General features: G+C 49.0%; 2 protein-coding genes across 4 annotated transcripts in view; one reads left to right on the top strand and one right to left on the bottom strand.

Moving 5' to 3' along the window:
* TTC23 (tetratricopeptide repeat domain 23) overlaps nt 1-4,340 on the bottom strand; it is a 38,982-nt gene extending 34,642 nt beyond the window's left edge. Inside the window, exon 1 of the mRNA XM_056124645.1 lies at nt 4,164-4,340. Coding sequence (XP_055980620.1) covers nt 4,164-4,188 — 25 coding nt within the window. The 5' untranslated portion in view covers nt 4,189-4,340. The remainder of the gene's footprint in view (nt 1-4,163) is intronic.
* A 1,485-nt stretch (nt 4,341-5,825) lies between these two features.
* The window catches only part of LRRC28 (leucine rich repeat containing 28), a 40,444-nt gene continuing 29,971 nt past the window's right edge, over nt 5,826-16,298 (top strand). For all 3 annotated transcript variants that reach the window (XM_056124501.1, XM_056124502.1, XM_056124500.1), the window contains exons 1-4: nt 5,826-5,933; nt 7,831-8,057; nt 11,924-11,964; nt 15,458-15,495. In XM_056124501.1, the coding sequence (XP_055980476.1) occupies nt 7,890-8,057; nt 11,924-11,964; nt 15,458-15,495 (247 nt within the window). In that variant the 5' untranslated portion in view covers nt 5,826-5,933; nt 7,831-7,889. The remainder of the gene's footprint in view (nt 5,934-7,830; nt 8,058-11,923; nt 11,965-15,457; nt 15,496-16,298) is intronic.

Genomic DNA, 16,298 nt, shown 5'->3' with positions numbered 1-16,298 from the left:
GTAAACTGGGAACAATAACCAGCCCAGGCTGGCCTGGGCGGGTGGTCAGTGAGCTGTAGCCTCTCTCTCTAGACTCAGATGCCATTTGTCATTGTCTCTGTGCTGTTGTTTCACTGTCACTCACTGTCCCTAGCCAGAGTCCTCTGAGTGACAGGCTAGCATGGACGAAAGTGTTCTTCTGGGGCCCCTGCCATGGAGGAGCAGAAACACCCCTGCTTCACAATGGCAGTGACGGCAGTGCACCCTGGCACTGTGGTGGGTACCCTAACTTGGCCCAAGTGTGGGCTCTGCAGTGGAGGAGTGATGGCCGAACACACTCTCTTGCTCACTTACTTGGAGCCACATGCCTCTCGTCTGTCACCTTCCTTTTCTTTGTAACAGCCATGGCTGGGATTTAGGATTTCATGAGCCCGCCACTCCCTGCCTGCCTGGGTTGGTTAGCCTCTGGGGGCCTCCCAAGGCTTGTGGCAACTGTCAGACAGACACCCCCAATCAACTGATGCTCTACGCGCCAGGCCTGCCCAACAGAATGCAGAAACACAGGAGCGGGGGCGGGGGTGGGGCAGGGGGTGGTATCCTGGCCTTCCATTTCCAAGAGATGCTGTTTGCAAAGGGGATAATTGAGGGAGCAAGAGAACCCACCAGGCTGTGTCGATGGAAACTCCCTGATGCCATATTCCAAAGGACCCCAGTGGGCCCAGGTGTTGCTGTCCAGGTGTGGCCTCTGGGGAGATGGAAGGGACCCGGGAAGGGAGGGGCAGCGGCTCCATTGTGACCAGATAGGAGAGAATAAAGAGAGCACAGAGCTTTCAGATGCTAGCTCCGCGAGCCCCGGGCACCAGCATGAGTGAACTGGGCACAGAGCCAAGAGTCGCCATGGAGCACTGCCAGGTAGGAGCCCCCCACCTCCCTCCAGCACTACTTAGAAAAATGTCGGGCCTGTCTGAAAGTTGACACATCACACTTCGGAATGGAAAAGTGACGGCGAAGGGGAAAAAAGGCCAAACTGGATCGAACAGGAAGTGGGAAATTTTGAGTAGAACTGTAACTGCCCTGCCCTCCCGTTGTTCATCGATTTGCTCGAGCGGGCCCAGTAACGTCTCCATTCTTGTTACTGTGTTTGGCATACTGAATACTCTTGGTAGCTTGCCAGGCTCTCCAAGAGGGGCAGAGGAATCGAACCTGGCTCGGCCGGGCTGGCTGCGCGCAAGGCAAATGCCCTACCACTGTGCTACCACAAGGACAGAAATTAAATGAGGGTCAAAGAGAGTTCAGGGGCTAGGCACTTCCCTTGAATTCCAGTTCAGTCCCTGGCATTGCACGTGGTCGCCCAAACACCAAGCCAGGAGTACCATTGGTCCCGAGCACCAAGCCAGCAGTACCACTGGTGCATCAAACCAAGACAAATAAAAACACTGATCAACAACTTGGGCTCAACAAGATTTTGAATCTTTGGAGCAAGTTGTGCAATGAGAGGAAAACCTCTCTGTTTCCCTAAAGGTCAGTGTTTTCCCATCCCTAGGCTGGATGGTATTGAGGACCTGGCAGAGCCCAGAGGGGTGAAGCTGTTTCGTCTTAGAGGAGTGGGTGGGAGAAAGGTGAATACTAGTCAGGACACCTGAATGGCGCTGTTTTTTGTGTGTGTGTGTGTCCTTAAAATGCCTTCAATTGGGGCCAGAGAGCTAGAACAGGGTGAAGGAGCTTGCTTTGCACATGACCAACCCGGGTTCAATCTCTAACACTGCGCAGTCGCCTGAGTCCCACCAGGACTGATCCCTGAGCACTGCCGATGTGCCCCCCAATGACAACAAAATCCCTTTAATGTGGTTCAACAAACCAAGAAACACACTTAAGCTCTGGTGAAAAGAAACCGGAACTGGTCCAACAGGAACAACAATCCTCTCTGTGCCTTGACTGCACTCTCACTCCCTTCAAAGGGATGCAATTATACATCAATTATAAACAACTTCAGTACTTTATGGTGTTTCTCACCCTCTCAGTGCCACCCTTTTGATCATTTCCTTCCTGTGCCACCCTGTCCCACAGACTGGCCCCTGGTCTTGTGCCATGGGCCACCACTGATGTAATGCACCTTTGCCCCGCCACCCTAGAATACGCTTAAGGCCTCACAGAGAGACCACACGGCCCCCAGCTGAGAAAATGGTGCTTTAGGAGAACACCAAGACACGCATCACATCATCATTTATTATTTAACCTTTGGGAAGAAAAGGCATCTGGATCAAGCATCTTTTCTTCTTTCTGTTTTATTAGGGACCTCTCCCAGCAAAGCTTGGCCCATGGTCCTTGGGTTAATTGGACCAATAGGTAATCCGGGCTACAGCTGATGGTGCTGGAGGCAGGAGAATGGGAGGGATGCAGTATCTGGGCTCAAACTTAGGGACTTGCACACTTAAACATGTGTGTGCTCTTCCACTACTCCTTGCCCTGAATCCAGCATCCTGGTCAATAACTTAGGATCAATGAGCTTACGATTCTTTGGGGCAAATTTTGAAGTGAAAAGAAAAGCCCACTTGGGTTCCCTAAAGAGGAAGTAGGGGGTGTTTGTTGATTTACCTGTGTTTGCCCATTAGTGAGATGGCATCACAGACCTGGCAGGAGCTGGGACCAATCTGTGGTCCATTCTTTATGGAACTGAGCCCTCGGGCACCAGTTTTTGCTCTTGAAGCCACTTTACCCACTATCTTCTTAGCATTCTCCTCCCTCCCTTTCTAAATCCAGGACCAAACCACACAACTGCGGCATTTAGATTCTTTGAGCACTGCGTGCGCGTGTTTTTCATCTTCCAACAACTCACCCATTACCCAGGAGTCATTCCCCTTATTTTTGTTTCTGCAACACACCTGGAGGTGCTCAGGGATCACTATGAGGTGGGGGGGGGGGGAGGAGAAGACTATATAAGATGCTAGGGGTTGAACCCGGGTCTGTTTCCTTTCTTTTTCTACTGAAATCCTGCCCACTGCTCTGGCCCAACTGGGACTTAATTCTTCTATTGTGAATTATTAAGTCTCTGAATATTTCCACTCATGGGAGCTGGCCTTCTGAAGCTTATCTACATCACAGGAACCATCCAGAAAACGTCTTTAAATGTTTTAACTCTTTCTCCCAGCCAGACTCACATTTCTAGAGAGTATTTTATTGTTTCATATCCTCTTATGGATAACAGACTATTTAAGAAACATTTTGAAATATTTAAGAAACATACTGCAAACCAAATGTCCATCAGACCCTGCAGAGGTCAAGTATGTCACTAGTTATTAGTTGAACTAAAATTTGAAGAACCTCTAAGATTTTTGTCCCTGGATTTTTTTATATGCAAATACAGAATCTGGACCAGATGATTCCATTTTTTTCTTTCTTTGGGGAGATCGGGGCACACCCAGCAGTGCTCAGGGCTTATTTCTGGCTCTGCTCAAAGCTCACTCCTGACAGGACTGGGTGCGATGTGGTACTTGGGGATCAAATCTGGGTTGGGCACTACATGCAAATGCCTTATGTGCTGTACTCTCTCGAGCTATTTTTTCCCTTACCTCTTTTAACATATGCTTTATCTATTGTGCTAGGTATTAAAAGACACACAAAACACTGAATTCACTTAAAAATTACATTCCTTGGGGCAGAGTGATAGTACAGCAGGTAGGGCTCTTGTCTTGCACACAGCTGACCAGGGTTCAATACCGGGCATCCCCTAGGGATCCCAATGCATTGTCGGGAGTAATTCCTAGGTGCAGAGCCAGGAGTATCCCCTGAACATCACTGGGTGTGACCCCAAAATGAAACAAAACAAAATGACATTCTTAGGTGTTTCTATGGAACCATGATAAATCACAGCTTCTTAGAGTATAAAAGAACCTGTGATTAATCTTTCTGTCTTGTTCCTTTTACAAATAAGCAGCTGAGGGGGCTGGGGTTGGGGGTCCCAGGTTGGATTCCAGGCTCTACATGGTCCCAGGCCCTGATGATTCAGGAATCCAGTTTACTCTAAGGCGAAAACACCCGCAGAGAACTCCTCTTCCCGCCACAAGTAGTAGACAGCCAGTATTTTTTTTTATCCATCATCCTTGGAATACTTGCTCCTTCCCAAAGCACTTGGAAAAGTCTCACTCGCGCTCAGACCCGTGGCATAAAATCCTTTGTTGGTTTACCCGGTGAGCAGGAGGGCGTCTCCATGTTTCTCCTCAGCCTTCACAGCTGTCTCAGCGACCACTCTGGCCAGCTCGCTTCTCATCCCATTGCCTCGGCTCCCCAGATTCTGACGATCGATCGATAACCTTGAAAAAGTCCCAGGCTCTGGAAGCCTGAATTGGAGACTTTTCCGGTGAAGCAACCTGGAATTCAGCGAAACTCCAGGCGGAGCAGTGAATGATGGAGCCCGCACCAATGGGGAGTGGAGAAGGGAATTTTGAGGAAGTTTGTAGCCCAATCCTTGAGAGCCAGAGGCGGGAATTTTAAACCCGGGTTGCCTTTTCTTTGCAATTTTCTTAAAGGGGTAACACACTGCCTGTTGCTGTGAAACTTTACCAAAGCTGGCAAAATCACCCCCCTCAAAAGATCTCCCATTCCGTGTTTTTGTATATGAAAGTTTACAGCCATCGTTTTTACAGAATTTAAAAGTATTAACCCACACACAGAATCTGGTGACCACTTTTGTGTCTGGTTGTGGTGGAGGTGTTAAAATGCTAAGATGATGCGTTTTGCACTCAGTATTTCTTACTAAACAATTATTTTTCGAGAAGTGATTCACATAGATCATTTTAAAAATCTTATTCTGGCGGGGAATGCAGCTCAGAGACTGGGCTCAGAGTCCTTTGTATTTATGCGGTCCTGGGACCCACCCCTGACATCAAAACAATGTGTGTGTGTATATATATATATATGCATGTATATGTATATTTAAAAGCAAAAGAGAAAATGATTACCGATAGCTAGAATAATAATTGTGTGTGTGTGTATCTTTTGCTTTTAAATCCTAGAATAGTACGTAACACTAAAGGTTTTTGTCGTTTTTACACCAACTGTAGGTATCCCTTTTTTTAAGCTTAGTAAAACTTGAGCACAATTCTTGGGTTTTTAGAGACGCACAGAAGAGGCCTTGGAAACACTACGCAACCCAAGGAACAACTCTTGGATCGAATTTCCCCCCTTCTCTGCTTTTAACAAAGCCTCCTGGCTGCATTCCCTGGGCAGGTTTCCGGTCTCGCAGAAACCGGCCAGTGGCCTGCCGGGTCGCGCTGGCAGCGCCCGAGCACTGGCGGGGCTCCACGGCGTCGGGGTCGCTTAGTGTTTCACAACAGGCCTCGGGCCCTTCCGGGACAGCGGCGAGGTCACCGCCTCATCTTTGGAACAGCACCAGGGGCCCAGGGAGACCTGAAACCCCGGGCTGAACCTTGACGGGCCGCGGCCATAAACCCACTGGGCGGCGGCCTTTCCCGGGCCAGGGGAGTAGTAACAAGACGTGGGAGCCAAGAAAGCACGAATGGCTGAAGAAAAGGGCAAGGCTGGATGCTGGCAACAGAGGATGGCGCTGGATGCAACAAATTCAGTCAAGAACCAAGCGAAAAAACCACTCCTGCCACATCGCCACTCTTGCCGGAACCGGAAGCGGGACTCGCGCAGTAGGTGGGGCCAGGCAGGAGGAAGCCGAGCTGTCGGCCAATAGGCACCGCGGCTGGGACTCTGAGCCGCACGTCCTGCCAACCTATCAGGAGAGCGCGAGAGCAAGCGTGAAGGCTCGCGAGGTTTCCGTCCTCCTGTCCGCCGCTCGCGCCCCGCCCCGCGCTCCCGGAGCCCCGCCTCTCGCCGCCGGCCCCGCCCCCGCCGCCGCGCCTGGCCCCGCCCCGTCCTGCCTGCCGGTCCCTCGGCCTGCGCGGTCCAGCGCCGCCTGCGCCCCGGAGCCTGGCTCCGCCCGCGCCGAGGTGAGTGAGGCCGGCCCTGGCTTAGGGGCTCAACGTGGCAGCGGCGACCCCGCGGCTGCGTCGGGGCCGCGGCCGGTGGACCCGGAGAGGCCTGGGCAGCGGGGCCCGCCTGAGCCCAAGCATCCTGGGCCCGGGCCCTGGCCGCCCTGGCCGCCCTGGCCCGGGGCTCGCAGCCCCCAAATGTAACGCTCCACTTGCGCAGGTGTTTGGTCCACGACACCTGCATGACCTATTTTGCACCTGCCTTGGCTGGTTTGAAAATTTTAAATCGAGTTTCGAGGCATTGTGATCAAAGCGACTCGCCTTGACAGCTCTCATGCCAAGTCTGATGTGCTTGTGCGAGATGGCGTGAGATAGGAGGGTGGGCAGCTAATACTCAGTCCACGCTGGTCATGGGGCTGCAGAACTGGGAGGCAGGCGGAGGGCCACGGCCTTTCCAGAATGATCCATCGTGCCCAGGGCTATATATGGCAAAGCCATGAGCAGGATGTGTGCTGGGAACCTCGAAGCTGTTGTTTTCTGTAGATTGATATCTCCCCAGCTGGCTTGCAGCTCCATGCATGGCACAGGGCGTTACTTTAAAGAGAGGCACCCTGTCCCAGCCACAGGACACGGGATCCCCTGAGGTCTCCCGGAGACTTGTGTATTCTGTGTGTGAGCTTTGCGGCCGTCACAGGATCAGAGGAAGAACGTCAGGCTCAGGGGACTGCAGGGAAGGCTTACATTTGCAGGAAGGGGAGGGCGACTGCTTCTCTGTAAAGTGGACTCCGCACATGGTAAGAACAAGAGGGACTGATTATACAGTAGCCAGTGCAGGTACAAAATACGCACAAGTCAGAGAATGAAAATAGCCATAGCGACCGTGACTCCTTGGGTTTCCATGTAAGTAACCACACACCAAATGCATTACTTGGTGAAATATCCCACTTATTGAGTCCAGACATGAGCACCCATAAGAATGCTCTCTTTGAGAAAGCCTGGCATGCTCTTTCGCTGAGAAGGCCTGGTTTTCTCAAAGGGGAACAGCGTTTGCCTTGTTGTAAAGGGTGTCCTGCCTACTCAAGCACCCCAAGACAACCCCATGGCGGAGAACAAGGAGGTCTTGATCAGACCAGTGGGTCCAGGCGAGACCTTTGCCAAAATTTACTGGTCAATTTTGCAGTGAGAACGGGATTCATTCTCCTGCTCTGGGATCTGACCACTTCGTATAAATTGCCCTTCATATTTTGTAGTTCAGGCTGCTGTTTTTGATGACTGGCAGTTGTAGAAAGAACGGAAATTACTGTCTCATTGATTAAGGAAGGCCAGTATGCAGGACAAATGCAGGGGTAAAAAGTGTGAAGAACACTTGGTTCAGCAAACCAGGGAAATCATAATTGAATACTACAGGGACGGCTGAGCTGGAGCGACAGTACAGCCAAAAGGGCATTTGTCTTGCGTGTGGCTGACCTGGGTTTGATCCCTGGCATCCCAGAGGTTCCCTCAAGCCCTTCCAGGTGTAAGCCAGGTGTGCCCCCCCCCGAAAAAAAAAAGAAACAACAAAAACACCTCCATGTTTGTCTTCTGTGTGTGGTCCATATGAACATGAAGTCTTGCGTGTGGCTGACCCAATACTCAGCATCATTAGGAGCGATCCCTGAGCATAGCCAGGGTAACCCCAAACCCAACCCCAATCCCCAAAAAGAATTTGTTTTCTACCTCTGATTTATCAGCTGTTTCTTGGGTTGCACAGAAATAAGACCGGGTCCGTGATTCATACTCTGTCTTTGAAGTCAGGATAATTAAGTTCAGGTGGTTTTTATGAAGAGTTGGGGTCCTTCCAAATCATGGCCGCAAGTGGGCATCTGCCCCCCCAGACCCCCCCCCCCACTCACGCCAATGCCCTTGTTCTCTGCAGAAATGAAGCCGTTTTGACAAGATGTAGTGCCAGAGCGCGCCCATGGGCCCCGTGCAGACATGGCGTCCGAACTGTGCAAGGCCATCTCCGTGGCCCGGCTGGAGAGGCACAAGAACCTGTTCCTGAACTACCGGAACCTGGAACAGTTCCCTCGGGAGCTGCTGAGGGGGGAGGGGCTGCAGCACCTGCAGCGGCTCTACATGAAGCGCAACTCCCTCACCACCTTGGTAGGTCGGACAGCGCCCTGGGCCGGAGCGATGGGGCTGTGGGAGGGAGGGCGCTGGCCAGGCTCCGGGCCGGCCCGGGTTCAATCCTCAGCACCCCATAGGGTCCCCCCGAGCCGTGCCAGGAGTGTTCCAGGTATTCCAGGTGTGACACAGTGCTGTCCTGGACCCTGCCTTCTTTACTTGGTCTTCTGCATGCGGTCATCTAAACCCCCCGGGGGAGATCTTGCACTCAGAATTCCTGTCCCGCTGCTGTTAGCGGGCTGCAGGAAGACACAAAGGAAAAGGAGTCCACGGTGCACCACTTAGAAAATTGATGCGAAACTTCTGCTTCCCTTATGGGACCAGAGCCATAGCGCATTGAAGAGGGCACTTGCCTTGCAGGCAGCCAACCCCCATTCATTCCCTCAGCATCCCATAGTGTCCCTTGAGCACCGCCAGGAGTGATCCCTGAGTGCAGAGCCAGGAGTCAGCCCTGAGCATCGTTGGATGTGAACAGAAACATTAAAATAAACAAATTTCTCTTCCCTTAGCCCCACTGAGCATCTCCTGGGCTTACTTTGGGTTTTTGTTTGGTTTGGTTTGGGTTTTTGGGTAGCCCGGGTCTGCTGCATGCAAGGTAAGTGCCTTCCCCACTGGCACTATGATTCCAGCCCTGGGGTTTCCTCAGTACCAGCAGCAATAGACCCACCCAGAACCAGGAATAAGCCCTGAGTACTGCTGAGGTGCCCCCCACCCCCAAAAAACAAACAAAAGAAATGATCTTTGACACATAGAATTGAAATGGTTGGGCTGGGAGGAAGCGTTAAGCACAGGAGCCAGAGAGAGAGCCCAGTGGGTAGGACGCTGGCCTTGCACACGGCTGACCTGGGTTCAGTGTCCAGCCTCCCGTAAGATCCCAAGCTCTCCAGAAGTGACCCCTAAGGACAGAACCAGAAACAGTGCCTGGTGTGACCCACCCCCCCAATAACAACAACAACAACAACAACAAAAAGGATCATTCTAAACAATCTTTGACTCCAGTGGTGAATACGTGGTTGTTTGAGTATGAATCAGAAAGGTCTCCTCATGTGCTTTCAGGGAGATCAATTAAAATTGTATAACAGATAGGGAGACACTTTCCTGAACTAGAAGGTGACTGAGAAATGGCCACACACACTCAAAACCAGTTTTCTTTTTTAAAGTAAAGGTCAGCTTCTTTGTGTGGTAGTTAAAAAGTAACCATCTCTCCCCTGCCTGGAAGTCAGGTTTTTTTTTCCTTTTTTTTTTAAATGATACTGGGCTGGAGTGATAGCACAGGGGTAGGCGGTTTTCCTTGCACGCAGCCAGCCCGGCCTAGCTGGGTTCGGTTCCTTCGCCCCTTTCAGAGAGCCCAGCAAGCTACCGAGATATCACCCGCACGGCAAAGCCTGGAAAGCTGCCCGTGACATATTCAATATGCCAAACACAGTAACAATTAAGTCTCCAAAAAATGGAGCCATTACTGGGCCCGCTGGAGCAAATCGATGAACAACGGGGAGGACCATGACCATTACTGATACTGTTGTTGTTGCTGTTTTTTTAGGGCCACACCCAGTATTGCTCAGGGTTTATACCTGGTGGGCTCAGGGGACCCTATGTAGTGTTGGGACGCGAACCTGGATGTGCCAGGTACAAGGCAAGCACCCTTCCCGTTAAACTATCGCTCCAGCCCCTAGGAATCAGCTTTGTAATCTCAGGGCAAAGGATTGTCTGGCTGGGTTCTGTCTGGTCCCCACTTCCTTGGCTCTGAATTCCGCGGATGAGCGAGACACCCTCTCCCCCACCTCATTTTCTCCCCCAACTCATTTCACGGAACCCAGTGCCCTCCAGGGCAGCCACATTACTGAGCTTCGAGCATCCCTTCTGCCGTGTCTTCCCCGGGACTGCTTGCGGCTGTGTCATTTCGCCGGCCACCAGATGCTCCTGCTGCTGGCCGTTTGGGTCTGTTTTGTTTGCTGGCCATTAGACTCGGTGGTCCCAGTGGTCCTTGTTGTATGTGGATCTTTTCACGTGAAGGTTTCGGTGGGGGTGGGGGTATGATTCTGGGTGTCTCCTGGGTTCTAGAACCACCGACTTCTGGTCTTGCATTTTTGAGGAATAATTGGGGGCGTCCTAATTTTCTCACTTTTTCCCCCTACCAGCCCCTTCTCTCTTCTGTACTCCTCTTTCCCTTCCTTCTCAAAGGGGAAGGAATGGCCCGTGTGACAGTGTACATCCTACCCCTAGAGAGTCCTCAAAGGGTGAAGGCCTGTCCCTCCCTCTTCTCTATTGTGTTGTTGTGTGTTTTTTTGTTGTTGGGGTCACACCCAGCAGCGCTGAGGGGTGATTCCTGGCTCTGTGCTCAGGCATCACTCCTGGTGGTGCTCAGGGGACCCTGGGGTGACGGATGGAGGGCATGCACGGCAAGGCCCTCTCCGTTGTGCTGTTGCTCCAGGCCCATGTTTGCTGTTGTTGATCCTTGTGAGTCCATTCCCAGGTTGACCTTTACGAGATATGTGAAGAAACAATGGTCCCGCTTCAGAAACCTAGTGAAGAGTTTGTTTGTTTTGTTGAGTAAGAAATGTTTATTTATTTATTTATTTAATTGTTTGAATCACCTGAGATACACAGTTACCGAGTTGTTCATGATTGGGTTTCAGCCACACAATGTTCCAACACCCATTTCTTCACCAGCAGACATTTCCCACCACCAGCGTCTCCAGTTTCCCTCCTGCACCTCCCCCAGGATGCATTTTTATGCTTTTATGGCAGGCTCGCTCTCTCGCGCGCTCTCTCTCTCTCTCTCTCTCCCCCTCTCCCCCCCTCTCTTTCCCTCCCCCTGCCCCCCAAGTCTCTCTCTCCCGCCTCTCTTCTTCCCTCCCCTCCCTCTGGAAAAGATGTCCTGCGTATCACTTTACCTGCTTTCAACACTTAGTTCTTGTCCAGAGTGGTACTTTCCAACATTGTCACAGTGGTCCCTTCTCTGTCCCAACTGCCCTCCCCACCCATTGTAGCAATGGTCCTTCCTACCGTGGTCCTCCCGGCCATCTTTTGAGTAGGAAATATTTATGTTCAAGGTATTAGGTGCAGACGATCTGCTAAAATAAAAAACTTGGATGTACTAATATCGTGAAGTGGGAGAAGTTAATAGCAGTGACCATTTCTGAGAACCCCCTTAATATTTGATTAAAATTCAAACAATGAAATTAAAATTCAAATTTCACTTAAATAAACTTAAAATTAAATATAATGAAAATAAAAACTCATAAATACATATTTTATGTAAAATATATGGAACAAATGGAGTCAAAATAATAATTGCTTTTATTCATCAGGATCTTTACAGGTCAAAACATTTAGAACTTCCTGGATCATAAATCCTCTCAACCAAGGTACACTAGCATGGCAAATGCAGCCTAACCAGAGTTTATTTCTCCGCTGCATATCAGAAATTCTGATGTGAGGTCTGGAGAGATAGTACAGCAGGGAGGGTGTTTGCCTTGTACATGGCAGACCCGGGTTCAATCCCCGGCATTCCTTATGATCCCCTGAGTCTGCAAGGAGCAGTTGCTAAGTGCAGAGCCAGGAGCAATCCCTGAACATCTCTAGTTGTAGGGCCCCGAACAAGAAGAAAAATGCCATTATGAAGCGTTTATTTATTTATTGATTTGGGGGCCACACACAGCAGTGCTCAAGGATTACTCCTGGCTCTGTGCTTAGGGATCAAATCTGGGTCAGCCACGTACAAGGCAAACACCTTCTCCACGCTGAACTATCACTCCAGCCCCACACATTGTATTTTAAGCTAATGAGAAGGGTTTCTTGGTGGTGTTGGATGAATGTTTAATTCTGAGTTTTTTCATTTGTAGCCAGAAAACCTTGCCCAGAAGCTCCCAAACCTTGTGGAACTGTAAGTCTTATTTCTTTACTTTTCCACGCGAACCTCAATGGCATAGAATTTTGAAGTTATTCAGAAAAAACAGGATATGCTGTTTTAATGTATTGATTTCTAATTTGTCGGTGATAAGGCACGTAGGTGGAAGAAGTAGGGTGCTTCCAAACGATTTTTTTAAGGGTTTTGTTTTGTTTTGGGGTTTGTGTTGGCTTTTTGGGTCACACTGGTGATGCTCAGGGGTTACCCCTGGCTCTGCACTCAGGAATCACTCTGGCAGTGCTCAGGGACTATACAAGATGCCGGGATTGAACCCGAGTCGGCAGCCTGAAAGACAGATGCCCTCCCTGCTGTACTATGGCTCTGGCCCCTCCCGCCCTATTTTGTTGTTGTTTATTTTGGGTCACACCCAGCCATGCTCAGGGCTTACTCCTGGCTCTGCACTCAGGGCTCACTCCTTGCCGTGCTTGGGGAACCCTACGGGATGCCGGGGATCGAACTCAGATCAGCCCTGTGCAAGGCAAACACCCTCCCCACTGTGCTGTGGCTCCGGTCTCCTTCCCGCCGTGCTTTTAAAATCCCGTTTTTCTTTTTGCTAAGGGTTTTGGGACGTTTGAGTTTGGTATGGGGCCACCCTTGGCGAGTTGGGGGGGGGGTGGTTGCTTCCAGTGTGGGGGCTGGGGGGTCCTGGGGGCTTCGGGCCCTTTGGACCCGGTTTCTGCCTATGCCTCCTTGCTCATGTCAGATCATGGTCCCACCCCCAGCACTACCCGGTCTCCACAGAGCCCTGGGTGTGGCTCAGCCTCTCACACCTTCCCCCCAAATTAGATGGCCAGCCAATGTGGGTTCTTTTTGCTGTAATGATGTTCCATTGAATGATTCTTGATGTTCCAGCAACAGCCCTGGGTGGGGGTGGAATCCTATTGGATTGTGAACTCAGCCCCCTGTGTCATGGGATTCACTCTGCAGTTGAGGAATTTCACATTCGTATTCATCAGGGATTTTTTTTTTTAAGTTTGTATTCCTCATTGTCTTCTGATGCCCTGGTCTGGGTGTTTGCTATCACAGGACCTTAGGCCCCCTGGGATAAATTGGGGGGACTTCCTTTGTGCTCTTTCCCTTTCTTAATATTGGAAAAATCTATTGCTTTTGTTTTTTGGCTTTTGGGCCACACCCAGCGATGCTAAGGGGTTACTCCTGGCTCTGCACTCAGAAATTACTCCTGGTGGTACTCAGGGGACCATGTGGGATGCTGGGGATCGAACCAAAGTCAGTTGCATGCAAGGCAAGTACCTCCCTGCTGTCCTATTGCTCCGGGCCCCCAGTGGAAAAATCCTTTTTAAATGCTCTACTCGGTTACCTTAGTGGTCAGTTATGAAGAAGGAAGAGATTTGAGGTGGAGAAGGGTTGGGAGCTATCTTGGCTATTTATCTGCAGGAAGAGAAGGAAAAGCAATTCCAAAAACTCACTTCGTAGAGAAAATGACAAAATATTGTGTCACTGCCTAGCACATCATCCAGCACTGACATAAACACCGCAGTTCTTTGAATTGTGTTCAAGTTTCACGAAGTTGTCAGAGCATCGTAGTGAGCTGTTGTCGGGCTTCCAGCCGAGCCAGCAAGCGGCTGCATCAGCCCCATCTTCCCTTGCTCTCAGCCTCACCTGCACTGTCACGCGTGGGGTGCGTGCTGAGCACCCTTCGGGTCACTGTCCTGTCCACGTCCTGTTCTGAGCAGAGCCAGGTGTAAGCCCTGAGCACAACTGGGGGTGCCCCCCCAACAGAAACCAAAAAACGTCTTTGTAGTTTTTTATTCCACATGAATCATTATCATGTCTAATCACTTGAGGTTTCATTTTTGTCTTTGGGGATTGGAATTCTTGGTCACCAGGTTAAGTTTAGTTGTTGTTGCTGGGGCTGGTGCGGGGGGTGGTGGGGGTGTTCTGTAGGAGTTTGGGCCACCCACGGCTGTGCTTAGGACTGACTTCTGTCTGTGCCCTGGGATCAGCCCCAGGGGTGTTCAGGAGACCCTGTGGGGTGCTGGGGATGGAGCCCAGGTCTTTGTTCTTCTCTGTACTTCATCATCTCTCTCTGACTTCTTATTTTTGTTGACATACTCAAACCTGGTATTCAGACCATCTTTCCCCTTCTTAGTTGCTGATTCCATTGGGTCTGTTTGCAATGATTATTATTATATTTTCACTGCATCGGGTTCCCCGAGCCCTACCAGGATTGATCCCTGAGCACAGAGCCCAGGTGGCACAATAAATAATTTTTTTGTAAAAAAAAACGAAAGGAAATTTTCCAACTTGTATTTTGAAATACTTGATGAGAGGAGCTGGGGAGATGGTACAGTGGGGAGGTTACTTACCTTCCATGTGTAGATTCAGGTTCTGTCCTGGGACCCCATAGGGTCCCCGAGCCCTGCCAGGGGTAATCCCAGAGCATTGCTGGAAGTGTCCCCCAAATCAGAATTAAAAAAAAAAAATCCTTTTGAAGATTGATTTCCAAGGTGCAAGAAGTAAATCAACAGATTTGAAAATGGCCTATCTAGTTCTTGTCTGTAAATCAGTGGTATCGATGCGTTTGTGGAAATTGCTTAAATGTGTAGATGCGTTTGTGTTCGAGGAACTCTATGGGATTCCGGGAATCGAACTCAGATCAGCCCTGTGCCCTCCCCACTGTGCTGTGGCTCCTGTCCTTCCCGCCCTGCTTTTAAAATCCCATTTCTCTTTGTTAAGAGTTTTGGGAGGTTTGAGTTTGGTGTGGGGCCACCCTTGGCGAGTTGGGGGGGATGATTGCTTCCAGTGTGGGTCTTTTTACTCCTGAACTGGTGATGCTGCTAATCAAATTTTCCAGCAGAGGGCGGCCAAGACACTTCTGTGGAAGCGTCCCCATGCCTTGGCCTTGCCAGGGGGATCTTTTTTTTTTTTTTAATCAAGGAAAGAATTCGATTTATTGTTTATGAAATTTCTTTTAGTATGAAATAAACTCGGCACCTTGGCATTGGTGGATTTTCAGTGGCTACCGGGAGATTTATTCTTTCCGTGCTTGGTTTTTTGCACAAAACGCAAAGTTGCATTTTACTTTATTCAGTGCCTATTGATTTATTTCCTTTACCCAATCAGTGTATTTTAAAAAACCTGAATAATCTTAAAGGAACTAGAGGAATGGGTTGAGAAAGAAACCAACCCAAACTCTGCCAATATAAAAGGACCTTAAAATAAAACTAATGTGATTCATAGCAAAGGAAAACCTAATCTCTCTCTTCTGCATGTTTTTATTTTAGAATGACAGCTAAATCCGTTTATAATTTTAGTATCTGAGATTCCAGCATAAAGTTGTTCCTCAAGCTTGTATTAGTTGGGGGTTATTATTTTGTATGTACTTAGAGTAGATTGTTTAAGAGAGTTTTAGTTCTTATGTGTTTGAAAACTTCTCTGAGTGGATGTTTTATAAACTGATGATCCAGCAAAGTGAGTGTAACAGCATCTTTTTCTTCCTTTCCCGCAGGTACCTTCACTCAAATAACATTGTTGTCATTCCAGAAGGTAAAAAAAAAAAAAACACTTTCAATTTTTAGTTTTCCCCTAATTTTGTGTAAGCTGTGCTTTAAAATAGTAGAATAGGGGGCTGGAGCAATAGCACAGCAGGTGGGGCGTTTGCCTTGCATGCAGCTGACCTAGGTTCGATTCCCAGTATCCCATATGGTCCCCCGAGCACCACCAGGAGTAATTCCTGAGTGCATGAAGCAGGAGTAACTCCTGTGCATCGCCGGGTGTGACCCAAAAAGCAAAAAATAAAATAAATAAATAAATAAAAATAAAATAGTAGAATAATTTTGTTTCTTTGAAACTAATTTAGTTGTGTTTCTTTGAAACTAATTTAGTTGAGGTATCAAAGATTTTTTTTTTCTACCCAATCAGTGTATTTTAGAAAACCTGAATAATTTTAAAGGAACTAGAGGAAGAGGTTGAGAAAGAAATCAACTCAAACTGTGCCAATGTAAAAGGACCTTAAAGTTAACTTGATTCATAGCAGCTTTATTAATTTTAAAACGTTTCTCCCCTCATCAGTAATTGGTTAAGAAGTAACAGGCCTGCAATGCTTAGGGTGATAGGCAAATTATTATTAGGCGAGTTATTTGGCAAATAATAAAATGACCAAATCCAAGTGTAATAAAACAAGTTAATTGGGGCAGATCTAAAAAAGACTGTCATACATTGTTTCATGAATCATTTAGCACCCCGGCTTTTGTATTGATTTACTGTTTTTTATTTGTCTTCATTTGTTTTTATATTTTAGATCGAGGTACAAGTTAGAGCACTGACATAAAATTGAATTTGAGGGCTGA

Source organism: Sorex fumeus, unplaced genomic scaffold, assembly GCF_029834395.1.
Source record: "Sorex fumeus unplaced genomic scaffold, SorFum_2.1 ptg000051l, whole genome shotgun sequence".
Taxonomy (NCBI): domain Eukaryota; kingdom Metazoa; phylum Chordata; class Mammalia; order Eulipotyphla; family Soricidae; genus Sorex; species Sorex fumeus.
Note: the sequence above shows the minus strand (reverse complement) of the source record. Positions and strands in the feature narration are given on the sequence as shown.